This window comes from Balaenoptera acutorostrata, chromosome 15, assembly GCF_949987535.1.
Source record: "Balaenoptera acutorostrata chromosome 15, mBalAcu1.1, whole genome shotgun sequence".
Classification (NCBI taxonomy): domain Eukaryota; kingdom Metazoa; phylum Chordata; class Mammalia; order Artiodactyla; family Balaenopteridae; genus Balaenoptera; species Balaenoptera acutorostrata.
The window spans coordinates 78,907,712-78,929,989 of record NC_080078.1 but is presented as its reverse complement, the minus strand read 5'-3'; the positions used below and the strand labels follow the sequence as shown (position 1 = coordinate 78,929,989).

General features: G+C 46.3%; 1 protein-coding gene across 7 annotated transcripts in view; it reads right to left on the bottom strand.

Moving 5' to 3' along the window:
- PTPN1 (protein tyrosine phosphatase non-receptor type 1) overlaps nt 1-22,278 on the bottom strand; it is a 143,471-nt gene that overhangs the window by 69,479 nt on the left and 51,714 nt on the right. For 4 of the 7 annotated variants that reach the window (XR_451283.2, XM_007185298.2, XM_007185299.2 and 1 more), the window contains exon 1: nt 181-398. The exons of 2 other annotated variants lie outside the window; for them this stretch is intronic. Coding sequence is in view for 3 of the 5 variants with exons in the window: in XM_007185298.2 (XP_007185360.1) it covers nt 181-243 (63 nt within the window). In the remaining 2 variants the exon portion in view is untranslated. Of the gene's footprint in view, nt 1-180; nt 399-22,278 lie in introns of those variants that run through there. One more of the 7 variants, XM_057529487.1, reaches the window with a different exon arrangement.

Below are 22,278 nucleotides of genomic sequence, written 5' to 3'. Positions count from 1 at the left end.
AGGCCCACCCGGGGGACAAAGAGAGAGGCGGCCGGCCTCTGCCGCCGTCGGATCGAATCCTCACGGAGCAGGGCCGAGGCGGAGGGCGGGACCCAGAGGGAGAGCGGGGCCTGGGGGTCTGAGGGGAAGGTTCGCTAGGCCTAAGCGAAGGGCCTGCCGCGCTCTGGGGCGCTCCCGCACCTGGTAAATGGCCGCCCAGCTCCCAGCCTTGTCGATCTGCTCGAACTCCTTTTCCATCTCCATGGCGGGCCAGGGGGGCTGCTGCGCCTCCTCCTCGGCCCACTGCGCCGTCTGCCGCTCTAGGCCGCGTCGCGCTCTCCGCACTTAGTCCCGCTGCAAGCCGCGACTCTCGCCGCTACCGCCGCCCTAGCCGCCGCTGCTTCTTCATGTCAACCCGGCAGCCGGAAGTACGCACCGCGCTGCCGCGGGCTCCGCCCCTCAAGCGGAAGGACCAATCAGCGCTCAGGAATGTCGGCTAGCAGTTCCGCGGGGCGGAGCCGGGGGAGGTGCTGGGGGAAGACATCTTGCAGCGTGCCCTCCCTCCTCCCCTCCCATCCCGGTCTAGGAGCTTGGGCGTGGCGCGCGCCCGTTGCCTAGGCGACCCCGGGAGCCCCGCCCACGGCGCGTGGGTTTGCCCGGCTGCCACCGATCTTGAATTCAAGCATCGATGCGGTCCGTTGAGTCACAGAGTGACCTTGAAGCAGTCATGCATCTTTCCTGCAGCGCCAGGGCCCAGGCCTCAGTGCTCCAAGGGGGAGGGGGGCTTACATGCTCCCCTTCCAGGCTCCCGCCTCTGGCCAGATGTCCGCCCTCTTTTCGAGAAACTTAGAGCTTCATGATTTACCAGGCTGCTGGGGAAGACCCACTACTCTCTGAATGTACTTTGCGTTTGGGGTCTCCTATCTTGGGCACTGCAGAAATGAATGGATTGGGGTCTTGGAATGATTTTTAATACGTCCCAAAGTAGCAAGGAAGTCCTGCTCAGAATGGACTCAGTGGAGCACAAATTCCATGGTGCATTAGTGTTGAATAATGGCAGATTTCTGGGCTCACTTCCAAAGGATTCGGATACAGAAATCTGTATTTTTTACCAGCAACCCCAGCTAATTCTATACCTATGGTCCTTGAAGCACACATGAGAAGGGCTGGTCAGGTGGTTTTTCTGCAGGATGTACTTTAAGCCATTCACTTTTGTGTCGGGCACATTATATGAAGATTGTGAACTCCATGGGGTCAGGGACCCTAGAGGACAGAATCATCTCTGTTCACTCTTCCCATCTCAAGCCTACCCAGAGCAGCGGTGTTGAATTCCAGCTCATTCCTTGAGTGCTTGTGGCAGGCACTGTGCCTGGCATTCCAAGTACATTTTCTCATTTAATCTCTACAACAACCCTACAATATAGGCACTTTTATTATCCCCATTTTATAGATGAGGAAACGGAGGCACAGTGAGGCAAAATCACTTGTCCAGAGTACCTTTGCACATTGGTATGGAAGCCAGGATTCTAACCAGTCTTCAGGGGAGTGCTCGCTTTGGAGACAGCCTGCCTGAGTCCAAATTCCAGCTCTACTAAATACTAGCTGCGCAACCTTGGGCAAATTACCTAACCCCTCTCTGCCTCTGTTCCCTCCTTTGTAAAATGAAGATAATGAAAGTACCCACCTCATAGGGTGGTGTGAAGATTGAAAGAGTATATATAATGCTTTTAGTCTAGTGAGTGGATCAATAAATATGAGCCCCCATTGTTATATACCTTCAAATAATAGCAAATGGGAGGTAAATCCTTGTTGAATAAATGCAATTGGTTTGATAAACAATGTCTTTAGAAACTGAGTATTCCATGGAGGGGGAAATTAACAAACGATGCCCCTTCAGGTGAAAAGTTTGGGAACGCCACACTTGGAAGCTGCCTAATATAAGTCTTAGCCATTTAAGTGACTCTCCAGGTTCGTGTACTCTTCCTGCCCTTGTTTCTTTGAGAGCTAGTTTATCTGGAACTCACAGAACTCAGAGCTCCTTGTTGTGGGGGACAGAACAAGGCTGGTTCATTCTTCTCACTGTGGGCTGACCTAAGTAAGTAAATAAATCAAATGCCCATCTGGAGCCCAAGTGGCCCTCATGCCTGCAGGGAGTACCACCCAGTGACTGGAGCGGCCTTTGAGTGGGGCCAGTGCTATGCACAGGATCTTGATGAAGGAGTGGAGGTGGGTGTGTGCGTGCAGAGTCCACGTGTATTTAGTGGATGTATTAGTTACCTAGGGTGGCCGTAACAAATTACCACAAATGTGGTGGCTTAAAGCAACAGAAATATATTTTTGAACAGTTCTGGAGGCCAGACGTCTGAAGTCAATGTGTTGACAGGGCCACACTCCCTCTGAAGGCTCTAGGGGAGAATCCTTCCTTGCCTCTTCCAGCTCCTGGTGACTTCAGTGGTTCCTCAGCTTGCGGCAGCATAAATGCAGTCTCTGTGTCCGTCTTTATGTGGTTTTTCTCCTCTGTCTCCTCTTCCAGCTGTCTAATCTCCCTTGGCCTCACTCTTTCAAGAATACCTGTCATTGGATCTAGGACCTACTCTAATCCAGGAGGATTTTGCATTGCCAGGTAATCCAAGATGATCTCATTTTGAGATCCTTAAATTAATTACATCTGCAAAGACCCTTTTTCTGAATAAGGTTATATCCCAGGTTCTGGGGGTTAGGACTTGGACATATCCTTTTTGAGATATGTCCCCCACTCAACCTACCACAGTGGCAGAGGGTGAAACTTTGTCACAAAATTGGTCCAGAATGAAACCCCTAATTTCAGGTATCAGCTAATCACTATTATATCCGTTCTTCACATAGCAGCAGCCAGAGAGCGCTTTTAATTTTTTGGATCATGAAACTCTTGTAGGTAAAACCCTCCAATAGTTTCCCATCCTTCTTAGAATGAAACCCAAACAAGTCCTAACCCTGGCCCACCTCCCCTACCTTTCTCCTTTTCTTGTACTCTAGACCAATCCTCTAATTCATTGAATGAGTTTCTACCTCAGGACCTTTGCACCAACTGTTCCTGCTGCCTGGACCACTCTTCTTGCAGATCTTGTCACCCTTCAAGTCTCAGGTCAAATGTTACCTCTGCAGACAGGTCTCTGACCACGGTCTCTAAAATAGCCCCCAGTCACTTTCTGCCGGTGACCTTGTTTTCTGCATCACAGTGCTCATCTCTAAAATCTCCCTCTTTATTTGTTGGCTTGTTTCCTTTTCCTGCCCCCCACTATAGTGTTCCATGAAGGTAGGGACCTCGACTTCTTGTCTGTGTCCCAAGCCCCTGATATTGGGTTGGGAGGAGGGACTTGAGGTGCTGGAATCTTCCGTGGCTCTCTAAGGCTTGGCTTTCGTCTGTCACGCTCTACCAGTTCTCTGCCAAGTCCTGGCCTAGAACCAGCCAAGTCTTGGTATCCCCCAGAGCTGTGATGGTGGTGATTGGGAATCTTTTAGTGATGCCTGGTTAGAAAATAAATGACCATGTGTCATGATAGCTAAAACCTTTTCTTGGCAGGCCTGCCTGAGGAATGGTCTCAGGTGGTTTCTTGGGCCTTTCCTTCACAGATTTAGCTAATGGAGCAAATCAATGACCCATTAAACTTTTAAAAATGTCCTAAAGAGTTGTCAGTAGAGAAGGATGGCTGTTTACCAAGCCTCCAATGGATCATCGACTCCTAACTTAGCAGTGTCAGCAAGCTTCCTGGTAAAAATCCGGCCTGGTCTTTTTTCTGGGAGGTAGACCAGTGTTAAGAGCTTGGAATTCAGAGAGAGACCAAAGTAGTCTCTGATGAGATGTCACTTCCTCGGAGAGGCCCCTTCTGATGCCCCCTAATAAACGGTTCCATGAATCTGTATCCTTTTTCCTTCTTAGAACTTATCAGGCATTTGAGGACATATTTTCTCCCTACTGTTACCATGTAGTATTATGACATGTGTTTGTTTTATGTGTTATCGTCCATCTCTACCACTAAATGTAAACTTCATGAAGAAAAGAGATTAAGTCGATTTGGTTCAATGCTGTCTTCCTTGAGCTTCAGGTCATTCCCAGATGGGCCACAAGTCCTTGGAAGATTCCAGAAATCAAGATGACAGGGCTTTTTTCTACCTCATAGACTCAGACCTCCAGGGTCCTCAGGGTCATCCAGCTTGCTCTGTCTACCAGTGAGGACACATAGCCAGGAAAGGAAGTGGCCCTTCCCTCTGAGATTCACAGCTGCTCTCCTAACGAAGTTTGGGTGCCTTGACTGGTTGGCTGATTTGGGGTCAGCCAAAGACATTCCTGGGATAGAATAACGGACTAGGGGCAAAACCCAGGCCCACAGCGCTGGAAATTGGATGCACAGAGCTTCAGTCTCCAGCCACAGACAGCGCTAGGTGTGACCTCCCAGTTTATATTTCCCAGAAGTCCTGCAAGCCTGGTGTTGTCCCATTTTGCAGATGAGAAAATGGGTAAAGAGGTGAAATCAATGAACACCCAAATACAGAATGCTGGTCTGGGTGCAGCAGGTTAGAATCTTCTAACCCTGGTCTGCTACTTACCAGCTTTCAGGCTTTGGGCAAGTTGCTTAACCTCCTAGTGTCAGCCTGTATGCTTTCCAGTGAGAAAAACCCAACTGAAAGTAGCTTTCACAAAATAGGGAATTCACTGGCTCATGAAACTGGGAAGTCCAAAAGTGGTTTGCTTCAGGCACCGCTGCATCCAAGGGCTCAAACAATGTCATCGTGACTCTCTCTTACTCCTGCTCTCTTAGTGCTTCCCTCTGTGTTAGCTTCACTCTCCTCCCCAGGTAACCAGGATGGCCCTGGCAGCCGCAGGCTCACATCCTGCCAATTCAGCAACCCTGATGGAAAAAGTGCTTCTTTTCCCTGTGGTCCCAGCACAAGTCCTGGCCTTGAAGTTCATTGGTCCAATTGAGTCTCACATGCCATCTCTAAGCCAATCACTTTGTCCAAGGGAAATATTGGCAAATAAAGAAACCGAGGCCCAGAGAGGTCAAATTCTTAACCAAGGTCGCACAGCTCTAAGTATGGAAGTAGGATTTAGATAATAGGCAGTCTGGTTTCAGCATCTGTGCTCTCAGTCGTGATGCTACACAGTCTCTCCAAGAATTCCCATGAACTCTAAACAAATAATAACAATGAAGACATAATAATAGTGGTAATAATTATCACTTACAACAACATGGTGAAGCTATTACTATTATTATCCCCCATTTGAACTGAGGCATAGAAAGTTTCTCAGCTTGCTTGTGGTCACACAGCTAAGAAATGGTGGAGCCAGGATTTGAAAGCAGTTTAGCTCTAGATGCTGCTTCTAGTTCTGAAATTCTATGAATATATGTGAGTTCTGCACTGTGAGAGCTTACAGGAAGGTTAGCAGCCCAGAAGCTCCTCACTCACGTCCTCACTGGGCCCTTCCCCATCCTTGTGAAGACTCTCCCTCCCCTCCACCCCCAGAAAATATTTCAGACTTTACTCCAAGCCATTAAAAATAAAAACAAGAATAAATACATAAGTCTAATCTGGAGCTGCCTCTCCTCCAAGAGTGAGTGCCCAGGGGAGGGAGGAGCTCAGGGGGAACTAGGGGGAATCACGTGTGTTCTGAGAAAGGTGGGTCAGAGACAGGGGGTGGTTGAAGCAGGGAAACTTCAAGCAGGCAAGTTTGACCCAAGGATGGAAACCAGACCTGGCCCCATGCTTTCAGCAAAGGAGGGTTTCCAGAGGCCACTGCTTCCTCCACCCTCCAGTTTAGGGGGTGGGGGGACACTTTGGTGGCACACACAGTGATTCTGGGCATAGGTTCTGCAATCTGGCGGACTTGGGCTTCTATGCCCTTGGACAGGTTACTTACCCTCTCTGATTGCCAGTTTTGCGTCTTTTACATTAAGACAGGGATGTGATGGTCAGACGAGATGGTGTCTGAGCCTTGTCTCTAGTTCAGGGCAAGGACTCCATAAATGAGGCTGTTGTTAATTACAGTTGTGTAGGTTGCTGAGTAGAAAAAGCAGGCTATGATCTGCCTACAGATGTTTTCATAGTATATGTTGCAACCTCCTGTTTTACATCTCTAATTTCTGTCATGCCGGTGGAGGTGAGCAGGGCCAGCTTTGTGGGTGTGTCTGTAATCGGTGCAGCTACACAGGGCCTGGGCTCAGAAGGGCCCTGCGCTTGGTTTAATGCTCTGCAGTCACCACCTTGAAATCCTTAATATTTTTGGAATCAGGGACCCTGCATATTCATTTTACACTGGGCCTTGTAAATTATGTAGCCAATCCTGGAAGTGAGTCTAGATTTTCAAATTCTTGAAGTGGGTTAGAAGCAGTTTCTGTCTTTGAAGATGGAAATGGTTTCCCTCCTTTATTCTGGGAGGAACTACTACTCTTGGGGGAAGTCTTAAAACAGTGACATTATTCAGATACAGACTCCCCATGTTGAGTTGTTTATTATTGTTTAGTAATAGTAATTATAATTGCTACATGTATTGGGTGTTAACTATGGGCCAAGCTCTGTGCTAAGCTAGTGCTGTACCTTCATCCCTCTAGATCTTCCCAAGAATCCTGTGAAAGGGTCTGCTATTAACCTTATTTGACAGGTGAGGAAGCAGAGTGGTTATGTAATTTGTCCATTGTCACCAGCAGTGTTGGCATCATGTCTATGAGTTGAGTGGCACTGTAGCAAGATGGCAGCCCTTTTAGAGAAAAGGAATTAACTTCTAAGCTTTCATTTAGATAAAAGTGTTCCTGGAGTCCTTGGGAGAGAGGTGTGTCTTTTGGATCAAATATTTGCTCCAGTAGTTTTTGTATTTGAAGATGGAAATGGTCTTCCATTTGAAAACTGACCGTGCAGAGAGGGAGGGGCTGGCCTGTACTTTTCCTTTCCTGTGCTGGAGGGAGGCCTATGGCGAGGACCCACACTTAGAGTGACTGAAAGCAGAGGGACCCTGACTTGGGGGAATGTGCTCACAACTCTCAAGCTGTCCTCACCTGGGCCATGGGGAAGCACACAGTGGATGGAGCTTTCCTCTGAAGGACCTGGATATTCCCACTGCCCATATCTCGGGTAGGCGAGGAAGAGAAAGGCTCTAAATTCTAGAGAGAGGGTCAGGAGGCACCCCCTCCGTGGGAGGTAGACTGGCTCCCACAACTGGCTGGAGAGAAAGGAGGACGGAGACCAGCATGAGGGACAGCAGGATGCAGGTACATGGCCTCTAGAAACTACCTGCTTTCAATTTCATTTTGTGTTTTCCGTTTCTGCATTGTAATTCCCACCTGTTATCCTCAAGTCTTCGATAAAATGTTGTTCCCTGCTGCAAGCTCATCTTAGGTTTGGTATTACCCAGATACTAATTGTCCCCAATATCAATTCTCCTCTTCTTTCATAGAAATAGGATTGTACCTGGGCCATGGCTGCCCAGCTAAAGACTACATTTCCCAGGTTCCCTTGAAGCTAACTATGCCATGTGACTACATGCTGGCCAATAGGATGTGGGTAGAAGTGATGTGGTCCACTTCTAAATCATGCCCTCAAAGGCCCAGGGGGTGCTGGGCAGAGGGACAGGAAAAGTTCTTTCTTTTGCTTTTTACTCCATCCCGCTGCCTGGAACGTAGATATAGTGGGTTCCAACTTGGACTGTGCAGACAAGGGCAACATACAAGGGATGGAAGAGAACAAGACAGAAGGAGCCTGCCCCATCACCCCTAGACTGATCACACACAGACTGTTCCATGAGAGAGACATAAAGGGGGCTGATTTTCAGCTGATATGCACAGGTCTAGTCATCCTGGTTGCTTATAGACATCATTCTTACTGTTAAAAATAAACTTCTGCTTTGTTTAAGCCACTGTTCATGGGAGTTACAGTAATTGAATCTATATTCTATAATTAACCCAGACATGTTTTAGGGGGCTGATAAGGACGAGGGCTGTGTACCGCCTCCAGATTAAGATGGCGCTGGGGCCAGGAGCAGCATCCTGACGCAGGCAGTTAAGAGAAGGCAGACAAGGGCAGTAGAAGTCCTGGGAGAGACAGCTCACTGTGGTTGCCAAGCAGCCACAGGGATGGTCCATGGGACATGTGAACATCCCCCAGAGATTCTGAGTAATATCCTGCAGAAAGAACCTGATAAAAGTTTGGTCTTGTTAGAGTCATGAGGTCTGATTGTTAGTTAGATATTAAAGGGGAAGCTGGAAATTTCGGGGACAGCTGGGGTTAGAAACAGTGCCCAGAGAATGTTAATTCCCTTCTGAGGCAGATACTTTTGGTTGCCTATCTACCCATCATCCCCTCCCCCCTTCTTCTTGGCTGACAGAGCCCACCCATTATAACAGAGGCTGAAAAAGTGAGCTATTCCTTTTCCAAGCCACCTTTGCAGTTTGAGCATGGACATATTTACTCAATCCCAGCTAATGGGATGTGAGGCAAAGTCTGCCCAGGAGCTTCTGGGAAAGGTTTCTTCTCCCTCTTGTAAGAGACACGTGGAAGGAATTGTGCCTCTTCCTCAACAAGCTAAGGCTGGAGGAGCACAGAGAGAGAGCCCCCGAGCCCTTGGCAAAGTCACTGAGTTACTGAACTGTCCCTGGAACCACCTAGCTCTGAACTTCTTTGTAAAGATCATAAGCTTTTTAGTTTTATTGTTGAAGCCACTTTGGGTTGGCTTTTTTATTACTTGCAGCCAAAAGCATGCTAACCGCTACACTGTCTTTGCCTTCTGTTTCTACCTTCCATCAGCCCTATGGGTCTCAAGTTTAGCCTCATTCCTTCCGCTGAGCCCTGGTTGCTCTGGAAGTCAAGATCTTTTGGAAACCACCTGCGTCAACTTGTCACCACTTTTCTTCTAAATAAGAATCTCCCTTGTCCCTTCTTACTTCTTCATTTCAGAACCAAGATCTGTATCTGGGTGGGGTGAAAGCAGAACTTCAGCCTTTGTACAAAACTCTATTTGGGCATGGATTGATCCTATTGTATTGGTCTTATCAGTCCGGATGTGTGTCTCTCTCAGCTGACCGGGAGCTCCTCTCAGGCATGGACTGGGTAGTATTCATCTTGGTATATCCCTAGGGTAGCTCAGGGCTGGGCAAGAGGAGGTGCTCCCCGAATGCTTGTTGAATGAATATACGAAAGAATGAATCATCTAAGCCCAATTTTATCACCTCCCTAAACAGAGCCAATTTCCCTCCCCATCCCCACTGCTCTCCTACACTACTCTAGGACAAGACAGTTCTTGCAGAGGTAGAGCCAGGAAGAAGAAGTTAATCCAATTCTCAATTCCAAAGCAGTGTCTAATCCTTCTCTCCTTAAATTTCCTTTAATCCACCCACTGTCAGCCTTAGCTCTGGTTCAGCAATGAGCTGACTCTGACCCAGACTGTCTCCAAAAAAAAAAAGGAAGAAGGAAGAAGGGAGAGAAGAAACTGTGTTTGTATTTAAATCAAATTCCAGAAGCGTGGAAGAACTAAAGAGAGAAAGGATTCAAGGTGGGCATTCTCTCCACCAAGAGGTGTAAATTCTAGCACTGGAGGTGGGACCTTTTTTTTCTCAATTCTTTTTCTAATCTCAAAAGTAATACATGTTTAATGAAGAAATTTTGGGACTTCCCTGGTGACACAGTGGTTGAGAATCTGCCTGCCAATGCAGGGGACACGGGTTCAAGCCCTGGTCTGGGAAGATCCCACATGCCGTAGAGCAACTAGGACCGTGAGCCACAACTACTGAGCCTGTGCGTCTGGAGCCTGTGCTCCGCAACAAGAGAGGCCGCGACAGTGAGAGGCCCGCGCACCGCGATGAAGAGTGGCCCCCATTTGCCACAACTAGAGAAAGCCCTCGCACAGAAATGAAGACCCAACACAGCCAAAAATAAATAAATAAATAAATAAATAAATAAATAAACAAACAAACCCAAAGTTAAAAAAAAAAAAGAAATCTTGAAAAGCACATATGAAAGAGAGGAAACTTAGTGTTTTAGTCTCACCACTTATGATGGTGACAACATTTTGGTATGCGGATTTCCACAGTTCTTTTGTTTGTCTCTGTCTCTTCACCTCTATCTCCATCTTCCCCTTTCCCTCAGCCCCTCTCATCTCTCTCTCTCTCTCTTGCTCCAGGTCTCATTCTCTCTTTCTCAGACTTAAATGTTTCCAGGTTCTTCACCCTCCAGACAGGGTCACACCCCGCCCCCATTTAATAAACACTCAGTGTGATCTAATTCCCATCTCATGACGCAGTAGGAAACCCAGTCCCCTCGGCTCCACAACACTTTCTGAGAAATCTGAATACCTTTCCCTCAAACTCTGCTTATCACTTGTCTCTTCTTGCTCTAAATTTTCTTTTCAGTCTACTCTCCAGCTTCCCTTGCTCTCCCCGTATCAGACGGGAATGCTTTTGGCTCTAAGTAACACTCAAGCTGAAGCAGATCAGAGTTTCTTTTCCCCACAGAACGAGCAGTCTGGGGACAGGTGTTCCCCCATCATGCTGATGGCCTGCACATCCCCTCAGCCCTTGGTGTTCACACCGCAGCTTTCTGGCAGAAAGCTTTCTCTGGCCACTGGAGTGGGCTCAGCGCCCCTCAGGGTCTGGCCAGGAGCGCATGCCTTTAGAAACAGCCCTCGACCAAGGACAAGTGGAAGCTTGTGGGTAAGCAGCTCAACTCCTTGCTCCTCAAGGGGGGGCAACTCAGGGGCATGTTCTCCACGGGCTCTCAGAAGTCTTCAGTGGGGCAGAGTCCCACTTGCCCTTGGTGGCAACCTGCCCCTTCCTGTTCCTGTCTCATTCCCCCACTCCTGGACTGGTGCTGCCTGAGATCTCCTCTCAAATCACTTGCTTGCATTCAAAGCCTTGCCTCAGCGTTGGCTTCTGGAGGAACTCTGTCTCAGACAGTAGACTTGGGCTTTTCCTTCTGTCTAACTAAAAGGCCACAAATAGAAATGTCTTCTTCCACCAAGTATGACTCCACAAACTTCTGGCCTCTTTAAAAGAGCAGTGCATCCCCACTTCTAGTCCTCGAGATATCAAATATATTGGGTCTCCATCTAGGGCCCCCCCCCCCGCTACATATGCTTTTGCACCCGGCACTTTACATACACAATAAAATGAGGAAGGGGCCTTCTGAGTCTAAATTCAGAGGTCATCTAGCAGTTGGGGACAGCCACTTCTCTTCAGGGGTCCCTGTGAAGCCATTTTAGTGGAAAGGCACCCACTCCTACCCAGCCCCCTCCACCCCCCACTTCCAAGCCCCTAGAGCCATAAGTCTTGCTTGAACTGGGTGTTGGAAGGGGGGAAGGTGCAGAAGAACTTTGAATCAAATTCTAGATTGAAGTTTTTTCAAGTAAATTTTTACTAAAATATAATACATATACACACACACAAAATATATATATATATGTGTCATAAGTACACAGCTTAAAGAATTTCCACCAACTGAACATGCTGATGTAGCCAGCATCCAGATCAAGATGCAGAACTCTACCAGCCCCCCAGAGAGCCACCTTGTGCCCCTTTCGGTCCCATCCCCTCCTCAAGGTCTACCACCATTCTAACTCCTAACACCCTGGGTTAGTTTTGCCTGGTTTTGAACTTCGCATAAATGGAATCACGCAGGGTGTGCTCTTTCATGCCTGCCTTCTTTCGGTCAACGTCACGGCCATGAGATTCATCTGTGTTGGGTCTAGCTGCAGCTCACTGGTTGAGACTGACATTTTAATTTGAGGAGTTTTGAGTTTTAAGGACTGAAAGGAGATGGTTTTGGTAATTAAAAGAGCCTGAAAAATGATGGAATTGGAGAGAGGTGGGTTGAGGAAGCCCACCCCTTAAGAGCTGCATGACTTTGGACAAATGACCGAACTTCTCGTTTCTCTGTTTCTGTAACATGCGGCTAACACAGGTTCCTACTTCACAAGGCCATTGTGAGGACTCGGTGAATTGGTGTCTGCAAGAGCAGTGGCCCGTGGTGTCCGCAAGAGCGGTGCCTGGCCCATGGGGGGGGGCTCTCCTGGGACCCTGCTGCTCCCTCCCCTACTGCCCCTACCGTGAACACTACCTCTACTCTCGTATTTTTATTATTACCCAGAGGGAAAAGGGAGGTTTCAACAGAGGATATTTGGTAGTAGTTATTATAAAAATAAAGCTAGTTGAGACATATCCCTAAACCGGTTAGGCGTGCGTCTCAGGTAAAGCACACATCAACCCTGAAAAGTTAGTACGGATCATGCTCATTTGATAGACCAGGCAGCTGAGGCTTGGAGGGAGAAGCAGCTTCTCTGGGGTCACAGAGCGACTTGGTGGTGGAGCCAGGGCCTCTCGAAGCAGGGAATCCTGCTCTTCTCTTTGCTCTTTTACCTACTTCTCATCTCCTGCTAGATCCGGCTGTCCTCAGGATGCACTGGGGTGACCCTACTGGGCTACCCTTGGCATGACCACCCCGTCCATGTGATGCTGTCTTTAGAACTTACTGGAATGTTTTCTGTATTGATTTTCTTATCGACCTGTTCACATGAGGCTCAATCTTTCCTGCGGGTCTCATAAGCAGCACTTTGTGAAATACCAGGTGGGTCAGTCAGACTCAGCAAACAGGTTCTAAGGTAGCCCCATGGTAGTGGTGTGGTGACTGGGAATGTTGGTTTTTATGGGGCTGAAATTAGTCAACTGAGGTAATAGAATTCTATTCTATTGGCCTGTTCACCCCCGAACCAGAATTCTCCCACTGCAAATCAAGAAATTGGCCCACAGGAACAGGAGAGGAGTTTGTGAGAAGGATGTAAAGCACTTTATAGACATGGAGAAAGAAACCGCCAGAAGCAAGTTTGAAAAGGCTTGAGAACAGGATGCCCTGGGGGGGGGGGGGTCTTGGTTGCAGAAACTGGCGAGTGTCTTCTTCAGCTCTGATGACCTGTCACTAAGGACGCTTTGGCTGCAAGTAATAGAGAACAATGACTCAAACTGGCTTAAGCAGTAAGGGAGTTGGTAGGTTGGGCAACTCTGAAGTTGGTTGACTCAGGGGTTCAAGAATGTAATTGAGAACACAGGTTTTCTCTCTCTTCCCTCTACTATCCACCTGTTGGCTTCAACTGAAAGCTGGTTCCCTCTGTGGCCGCAAAGTGGCAGCCAGTAGTAAGCAGGCTATAAAATTGTTAACATCCAATAGGGAAGAAAGAGAGAAAATGGCTTTCCCTGGCTCTCTCTTAAGAGTAAGGAAGTGTTGCTGCCAGAAGTCCCCAGGAAATCTATCCTGGTGTCTCACTGGCTAAACTGGCTTGGCCTGTTCACCCCTGAACCAGTCCTCAGCAAGAGGCATAGGGGGTGATTTTGGCCCCCATTTGGAGGACATTTGGCAATGCTGGCAGACATTTGGGGGTGTTAGTGGCATCTCATGGGTAGGAATTAGAGATGCAGCTAAATATCCTACAATGCCCAGGATGACGCCTCCCTGCTTCACACACTACAGAAAATTATCTGTTCTGAAACATCAACAGTACAGAGGTTGAAAAACCCTGGCTTAGACTAATCAGGACCTCCCTGCGCTTGGGGTGTAATAGTTGGTGGGGAGTCACCTACAGTGTCCACTGCAAACTTTTTTTTCAGAATCTGTTACTCTGTTGGAGATTCAAATTTCAGAGAGGGTTTGTTTGGCTTGGCCTGGTTCACTTGCCCACTCATAGGCTAATTGAGTGTAAGGCACTGTGGTTGACCAGTAGTTCCCCCACAGGAAGATCCTGGCACAGGAAGTGGGAAGGGATGTTAAACAAGCAGAACAAAACAAAAAAGCCCACCTCAACTTCTCAAAGAAGCTTAAACTCTTGATGCTGCTGGAGAGGACACGTTTCACGTCTTAACTGGAAACCCACAAAACTGTGATGTGCTTTTGCAGTGACACTCCTCTCAAAGAACAAGAGGGAGACATCCCAGAATGAAATAGGGGAGGGGAAAAGCATGCAACATCCTGGGATGATATGGGGGAGGAGTGGGGAGAGAAAGAGTATGATACACGTTAACTCGACTTCAAAGATGGCGGTCATTCATTCTTTCCCTCGAGGTATGGCGTCTACTCTTCCACACCCTTGAATCTGAACTGGCTTAGACCTTGTGTCTGTTTTGACTAGTAGAACATGGTGAAAGTGATGCTGGGCTAGTTCTGGGCTTCCTGCCACATGTAGCCCTGAGCCACCACGGAAGAAGTCTAGGCTGCTCCAGTGGGAGAGCACTGAGATGCCATCTTGGATGTCCAGCCCAAGTCAAGATGACGTCAACCCCAGTAGCCATCTGCTTGCAACGGCACGAGAGAACCCAAGTGAGAACCGCTCATCTGAGTCCAGTCAACCCACAGAACATGTGAGCGAGAATAATAAACTGTTGTTTTTAAGCCACTAAATTTGGAGGTGGTTTGTCATGCATCAATTGATAGCCAGAACAACATATAAAAATAATATGCACATATAATAAAGATATTTCAATTTTCATATTTACTAACATTTTCATTAAAATACTTTATTATAAAAGTCATATAAAAGTGTCGCCAAAAATGGAGAAAAGAAACACCACCCCTAGTTACACCGATGTAACTCCAATCACAATGACTGTAAGCATTTTAGTGTGTATTCTCCCAGCCTTCTTTCCTATGGAAGATTTTCATACGGCAGTTTGAGAGCATCTTTTTTTCCTTTTACCAATATGTCATCATCGTTATTCTACATTGCCATAGAGGTTTTGTAACCAGAAAACTATACTAACAATGCTATTAACAGCCACTTATAGTAGACAGAATAACGGTCCCCCCAAAGATGTCTATGCCCTAATCCCCTGAACCTGTAAATGTGTTACTTTATGTGGCAAAAGGGACTTTGCAGGTGTGATTAGGTTAAGAATCTTGAGATGGGGCGATAATCCTGGATTATCTCAATGGGCTCAATGTGACCACGAGGGTCCTTATAAAAGGGAGGCAGGTGGGTCAAAGTCAGAGAAGATGATGTGAGTAAGGGATCAGCATCCGAGAGAGTGAGCAGAAGAGGCCATGCTGTTTGCTTTGAAGGTGGAGGGTGCGCCACAATCCAGGGAATTTGGCAGCCCTCTAGAAGCTGGGAAAGGCAAGGAGACAAATTCTCCCCTGGACCTTCTACAAGGAATGCAGCTCTGCCCACACCTGGCTTTCAGCTCCACAAGACCCATTTTTTTGGACTTCTGACCTCAGAACTATAAGATAATAACTTTGCGTTGCTCTAAGCCACTCCATTTGTGATAACTTGCTACAGTAGCCATAGGAAACTAATACATCATCTTATTTAGCATTTAACACACAGTATCTTATTTAATATCTCACAACAACCCTGTGAGGCAGGTCCTGGTACCATCTGCATTTTAGAAATGAGGAAAGCTGTTGCTCAGAGGGACGAAGAACTTCCTCAGGCCACAGAGCTGCTAAATGGCAGAGCCAGGGACATATGCTGGCCCTGCCACTTATGGGTATACTTACAAATACCGCTAGTATAGGATTTATTTGGACTTGTGTAAACACACAGACGTTGGTCTAAGCCTTTGTCATGTTGCCATCTTTTTTTTCATTGTTTGTTCCTGTATTAACATTGTGACTTCTCTGGAAGTCCCCACCAGCCATAAGATGAAAACCACAGTTTTGAAATTGCATGGGCCATTGACTCATTGGTTTTTGTTGTTATTGGCACTGAAGTGTCTCATTAAAAAGATGAAATCCCAATTCACTTTGGGGTTTAGATGGACCAGATGTAATTTTGAAGTTGCCTAAATCTTAACTGCTATGTCAATCTCCTGCTTCTGAGATGTTTTGTTTTTTTAATGTTTTCTTTCTTTCTTTCTTTCTTTCTTTTATTTATTTATTTTTGGCTGCATTGGGTCTTCGTTGCTGTGCGCAGGCTTTCTCTAGTTGCGGAGAGCGGGGGCTACTCTTCGTTGAGGTGCACGGGCTTCTCATTGCAGTGGCTTCTCTTGTTGCAGAGCATGGGCTCTAGAGCGCAGGCTCAGTAGTTGTGGCACACGGGCTTAGTTGCTCCGCGGCATGTGGGATCTTCCCGGACCAGGGCTCGAACCCATGTCCCCTGCATTGGCAGGCGGATTCTTAACCACTGCGCCACCAGGGAAGCCCCAGAGATGAAGTTTTAATGACATCTAAAGAAGCTCTGAAATGGGCCCCGAAGGCGTCTATAATCTGAAGATAGCCAAGAGTTTATGCAAACAAGATTCTTTTCTGCTAAGCGGAGTTTCCCCCTCTTTCAGCAAGGTTGGTCAATCCATGGGCTAAGCTCACAAGGGCCGGTGTGAAGTCCAGTAGTGTTCCCCCAGACAGCTTTTGCACTGATCTGTTTAGAACAACCTTTTTATTTTTTTTAATCTATGGAAAAGTCATTCCTCACATCCAACACCAAACGTCTGCATTCTCATAAAGATCTCCCAGTTGCTTACACGGGAGTTGGTCCGAATGGTCCTGGATTCTCACTCCTTCTCACACAGTCCCCGCTGGGGTCAAGATCTGCTTCAGAGTTCTCACGAAGCTTGATTTCCCTGCAAACGTCCAACTGATAGTCCTATTGTAGAGTCTTCTGAAATAATTTTATTTTTCTTTACTTTTTTTATTAAGACAATCTATCTACAGTAAGATTTACCCTATTTAGGATCCAGTTCTATAAGATTAAGCAACTTACAATGTATAGGACAGTCCCCAACAACAAAGCAGTCCTGCGCAATCGGGCTGAGGTTGAGAAACTGCATCACAGCTGTGATCAAGTAATTTCCCTTTGTCAGTGGCCTTCCCTTCCCCATCACTTCCCCACTCTAAGATCCATACTTCCGTTGCTTCCCATATATGTATTTAGCTGTTTAATGTCTCTTTTCCCTCCTGTGATATAAACCCTAAGGGGCAAGGATTGTGTATGTTTTGTTCTCACCATGTAGTAGTTGCTTAATAAATATGTTGAATGAATGAAAAGTGCAAATGAAAACTATCTTTCATAAAGCATCTTTAAAATTTGAGGACACCAGGAGGCTTCTCTTGACTTAAGTCTTGATGACTTTCTAAACATCATTTGGGAAGAAAGGAATGTATCAGAGAGAGAGAGAGAGAGAGAGAGAGAAACATTGTCTTTGTAGGGTAAATGTGAGCTGGATTTCTAACACTGCCACTTAACTGCCTCATTACCAAGAGCAAGTCACATTCCCTCATCAGTAAAATGGGAATTATAAAAACAAGATGAAATGTGCTAAAGGATGTCAGTGCCCTGCACTTTGTAAATGTTGGGTTTTTACCTTCTTCTCCGTTTCCTCCTTCTCTTGAGTTTCCAGGCCAGTGTTGGTGCCCACGGTCATCCTCTTCAGCCCACCCTGGAGGACTGCCTGAAGCTTGGTGGACAGTTCTGTACACGCTTATGGCATCTGCATCACTGCCCAGGGCCCATGTGTTCAGCATGTACACAGCAGGTCACAAGGGAAGTGCCTGGGAGTTGATATCCCCAGGCAGCACCTTCCACCATTGAGAGATGGGCATGGTGGATAAATGTCCCAGCTTCCTCACCCCCTCCCAGGACAATTCTGAAGTGTACTCTACATCATCTTCCAGAGGTCTTCACTGAGATTGAGCCCTAGTTGCCCATAAAGGTAACCAACTCATTGACACACCCTTTATTCTGGTGCTCCCTTCCCTGTCTCATTTCCCACTTCCTCATTATTCTTCCTGAGGTTGTTTCGCAAATAAACTACTTGCACCTAGGGAGTAGCAGTTGCTGTCTGTGAGCCTCAGATTTTATCATTTGCCCGACTTCATCTGCCCAACTTCTAGCTGCTAGCATCTTCATCTTTTTGCATAAGTTTGTTTTTTTCCTGGCTGTTGGAGTTGAGCAGGCTAGAAGTGCCGGAGAATTAATTCTCTCTCCCTTCTGCCCAGCAGCCATCAACCTGTGCATGGAAGGAGGTGGTGTATAAATACCCCAACTCCCTGGTCCCTCAGGTAGAATAACTCTGAGACACATGTTCTATACTGGGAGGGTGGGGCGGGGAGGTTAAGATCCAGTTGCCTGTGGTAGTAACTGTCTTGATAACTTGCTTAATTTTGGCTGCTCTTCCTTCCCTTCCTCACTTTCCTCTTCCCTATCGATGTGTCTTTTGTCTTCCAAATAAATTACCTGTCCTTGAATCTTTGTCTCACAATCTGCTTCTGGGGAAACCCAAACTACGCTACAAGCTCTGCTATGGGGGGTTCCCAAACTAAGATATCAATTAGATCCAAATGCAGTCTTGCCTTAAATCTCCCCCAAAGAACAGGGTGGAACATGCTATTGTCCAGTTATGCGGCACTCCTGTAATAATTCCATCCAGAGCTGAAGCAGATGACTCCTACTCACTGAGTGGAAGGACCTCATCTTTCCTGTGGCATTAACAAGCCTCACGCCCCACCCTTTGGTACATAATCGCCCCCTGTATTTCACATGAATTCCTTTGTTGTCTTTCACAACTTTACTGAAACACAGACAATGCTCTGTTGGTAGCTTTGGAAATATCCCTTGGGTATCCAGCGGGGGGCGCCTCTTTCTCCTATTTATTTAGTTACTTTCTGGGGATAGTCACACATGCTGAATGTTGTCAGCGAAGTTAGTCTGGCTGAATACTTTCATCTGCCAAAAAAAATTTTGCAGAGTGGCTGATTGGAAATCCCACAGCAACCAACCCCCCAGCCCCATGACACTATGTTATTTTCTAAATTTTCTTTCTTTTCATAGTGGTGAGTATGAAGGATGTTTGCTAATTGGGGGCCCTTCTGCATTTACTGCATTCTCTTCTGTGCCAAGCACCCTGCGTTTCCACTGGCATCACCCCTTCTGCAAGTTCTCTGTCCAGGAAGTTCCTGCGACACTCCTCTCAACAAAGAGCATGTGACTTAGCACCAGCCAATCAGTGGCCACCACAACTGGTTCAGCAATGGGCATGTGGTACAAATTAGTCCAATCAGAGTTCACGTCAGGATTTGTTTGGTAGCAACTAGGAAGCAAGCAGCTCTGTCTTGCAGTTCCCTAATGAGCTTAGAGTGGTTGGGTCACTAACAAATGAACTTGGCTCACTGAAAGTCTCAATTCCTGAGGAATTTTAGATGTTAAAAAATTTTTTTCCACCAAACACTGCTCCCTATTGTATTATGTTAAATCTCCCTGAAGAGCAGATTCCTTACCAGTATTTTTGAGCAGACTATAATTTTCTAGTCACTTTTGCTTGTTTTAAAAAGCTTAGCCTAAAATAGTTCCAAAATCTGAGCAAATACCTGATTTAAATCTTATATTGGTCAGGATATTAGTCCAACTGCAGTAATAAAAGCCAAAATAACTGGCTCGAAAAAAATGAACGTTTAATCTTCTCTCATGGAACAGCCCAAGAGCGTACAGTTGGCCATGGTGGTTCCATCTTGTCTGGGATTCAGACCCTGTCTAGTTGCTTGGCACCCTTAACATGTGGCTTCTACTTTGTGTCTAAAAGAGCTGTTAAAAATAAATAAATAAAATAAAATAAAAAATAAAAGAGTTGTTTCGCTCCTATCATATTCCCTCCTACCAGTGGGAAGAGGAAAACGGGAGGGAGAGGGCCCTTCTCTTCCTTCCAATGGCACAATTCAGAAGCCTGTAGTCATGGAGACAGGGATGCGATCCCTAGTCTTCAGCCTCCTCCTCCTTCCTCCAGCCTTCCCCACTCTGCTCTGCAACCTATGTGTACAGCATCAAAGGGCTCTCCTGCCTTCTGGCTTCTGATTGGTTTGACCAATGAGAGACACTGGCAGGAGATGGGAGGAAGGCAGCAGAGTGGATGTGGGTATTTATTCCCTCAGCTCTCCTTTTGGGACCCTCAGCCACTGTGTCCCTTGACTGAAGGTCACAGCTCCTTCAGACAGCCTCTTCATAGGTCTCCTTCTCTCCAGATCTGGCAACTGTTTCCATCTTTGCCCTTTTTGGCTTAGGGTGATAATGCCTTCCACTAGGGGGTTGGAATGCCCCCCATTACTACTACTCAGTGGTAACACCCACTCCGTTACTAGCCTTGAGGTGTTGCAGCATCTGTGGGTTCTACACCCTGTCCACACCTTTATAAACAGTCCATTCATAAAACTCTCCTCCTGCTGGGCCCCTGACTGATGTGAATCCTCCTAACAGTCAAAGGCCATAGATGTCTTTATCATCATCCCTATTTTATTTATTTATATTTATTATTATTATTTTTTTTTAACTTGAAGAGCCATCCTTATTTTATGGATGAGCAACTGAGGGACAGAGAGGTTAAGTGAGCTGCCTGAAGTCACAGAGCTAGTAAATGGGGGCACCAGCACTTGAGCCAAGGCAGTCCAGCTCCAGAAACCACATTCTTTATCACTACATGAGCCTTGGCTTCTTGAAATGAGAGAAGGACAAGGTTGTGGATTATCCCCCAGGTCATCATTAACTTGTTGAGGGCCTCAGTTCCTCATATTTTTGGTGAAGGCATTGGACCAGTCCAAGAGTTACAAACCCATATGCCCGGGGAGGCCAAAAAGTGACATAAACAAAGTACGTGGACTGGGTCATTGCCACAAAGAAATATGCTTTCTCCTGTTTTACTTTAAAGATTTGGCCCTCTTATCTATCCTTCCTTTCCCCACTAGCATAGAGAACTAGGCACAGAGATAAATCATTTAGCAATTGCACTTGGCTGCCAGTAACAGTTACTTGACTGCGGGAGTTTAAACAAATTAGAGATTTATTTCTTTTACATAAAACCAGTCTGGAGGTCAGCATTCCAAGGGGGTAGCTCCACGATGTGGACAGGAATTCCATTTCCTTCCATCTTTAGTATGGAACCTCTCTCTTTAGGGTCACAAAATGGCTACTGAAGCTCCAGCCATCATGTTTGCATTGCAGGGAAAATGAAGGAGAATGGTAAGGCACCGAAAAGCTTTCTTGGAAGCCCCACCATCAACTTTCATTTGCAATGCATCAGCGACTCAACCTCAGCACTATTGAGATTTTGGACTGAATAATTCTTTGTTGTGGGAGTCTGCCCCATGCCTTGCAGGATGTTTAGCAGCACCCCTGCCTCTACCCACTAGATGTCAGTAGTGCTCGCCCTCTCTAGCTGTGACAACCAAAAACATCTCCACACATCGCCAAATGTCCTCTGGGGGACAGAATCGCCCCTGATTGGGAAACATTAAGGCATTCTTACATTCAAAAGAAGCTGGAAAATGTGATTTTTGAATATATTACCACCCCCAATAGCGTAGGGGTGTAGTGTACGAAAGAAATAGAGATTAGACATTTGGATGGCAAATAACCGTCCTTGCTCCAAGAGATCTCATTCAATTTCCTCTTACTTTTACTAAGCGAGAAACAGTGACCTCAGAGCGATGATAAGCAGTCTCAGTGTCAGGAGTATAGAGAATGGTGGAGACTGTGGTAAACTGGGAGCAGAGGGCCTGTCGAAAGGGGGTGCTTTCCAGCTGCCTCCCAGCTTTGTTACCCAAAAGGATTGTGGGACCGGAGTTACTAGAGCTTCTGATTTTTCAAGAAAAGCTGGAAATTGAGACTTTAATATGCAATTTCCCATTTCCAAATATTGGCAACCAGTTCAATTTTTATAAAGATTTTTACAAGTAATGTTTGACCCACAGGATGCTAGTTTGCAGTGACTGGTATACGGGATTTTTTAAAAATTTATTTTATAACATACACAAAAAATAGAAACATAATAAATACCTGGGTATCCATCTTCAATAGTTTTCCACATTTTGCCAATCTCATTTGATTATCTCCCTTCAAATTACTCTTTCTTTGCCAGAGTATTTTTTTTTTAACATCTTATTGGAGTATAATTGCTTTACAATGGTGTGTTAGTTTCTGCTTTATAACAAGGTGAATCAGCTATACATATACATATATCCCCATATCCCCTCCCTCTTGCGTCTCCCTCCCACCCTCCCTATCCCACCCCTCTAGGTGGTCACAAAGCACCGAGCTGATCTCCCTGTGCTATGCGGCTGCTTCCTACTAGCTATCGGTTTTACATTTGGTAGTGTATATATGTACATGCCACGCCAGAGTGTTTTAAAGCAAATTGTTGGCCTCTTGTCATTTCACCAGTAAATACTTGATAATCACTTTAAAAATTAAATCACCATGCTATTATCACACCTACCAAAGTTAACAATGAGATCTTAGAATGGACCAGATGCTTTTTAAGGGGGAGTCCAGCTTTGCCATTCGAAGCTTTATTAACTGATTCTCCTCCTTGT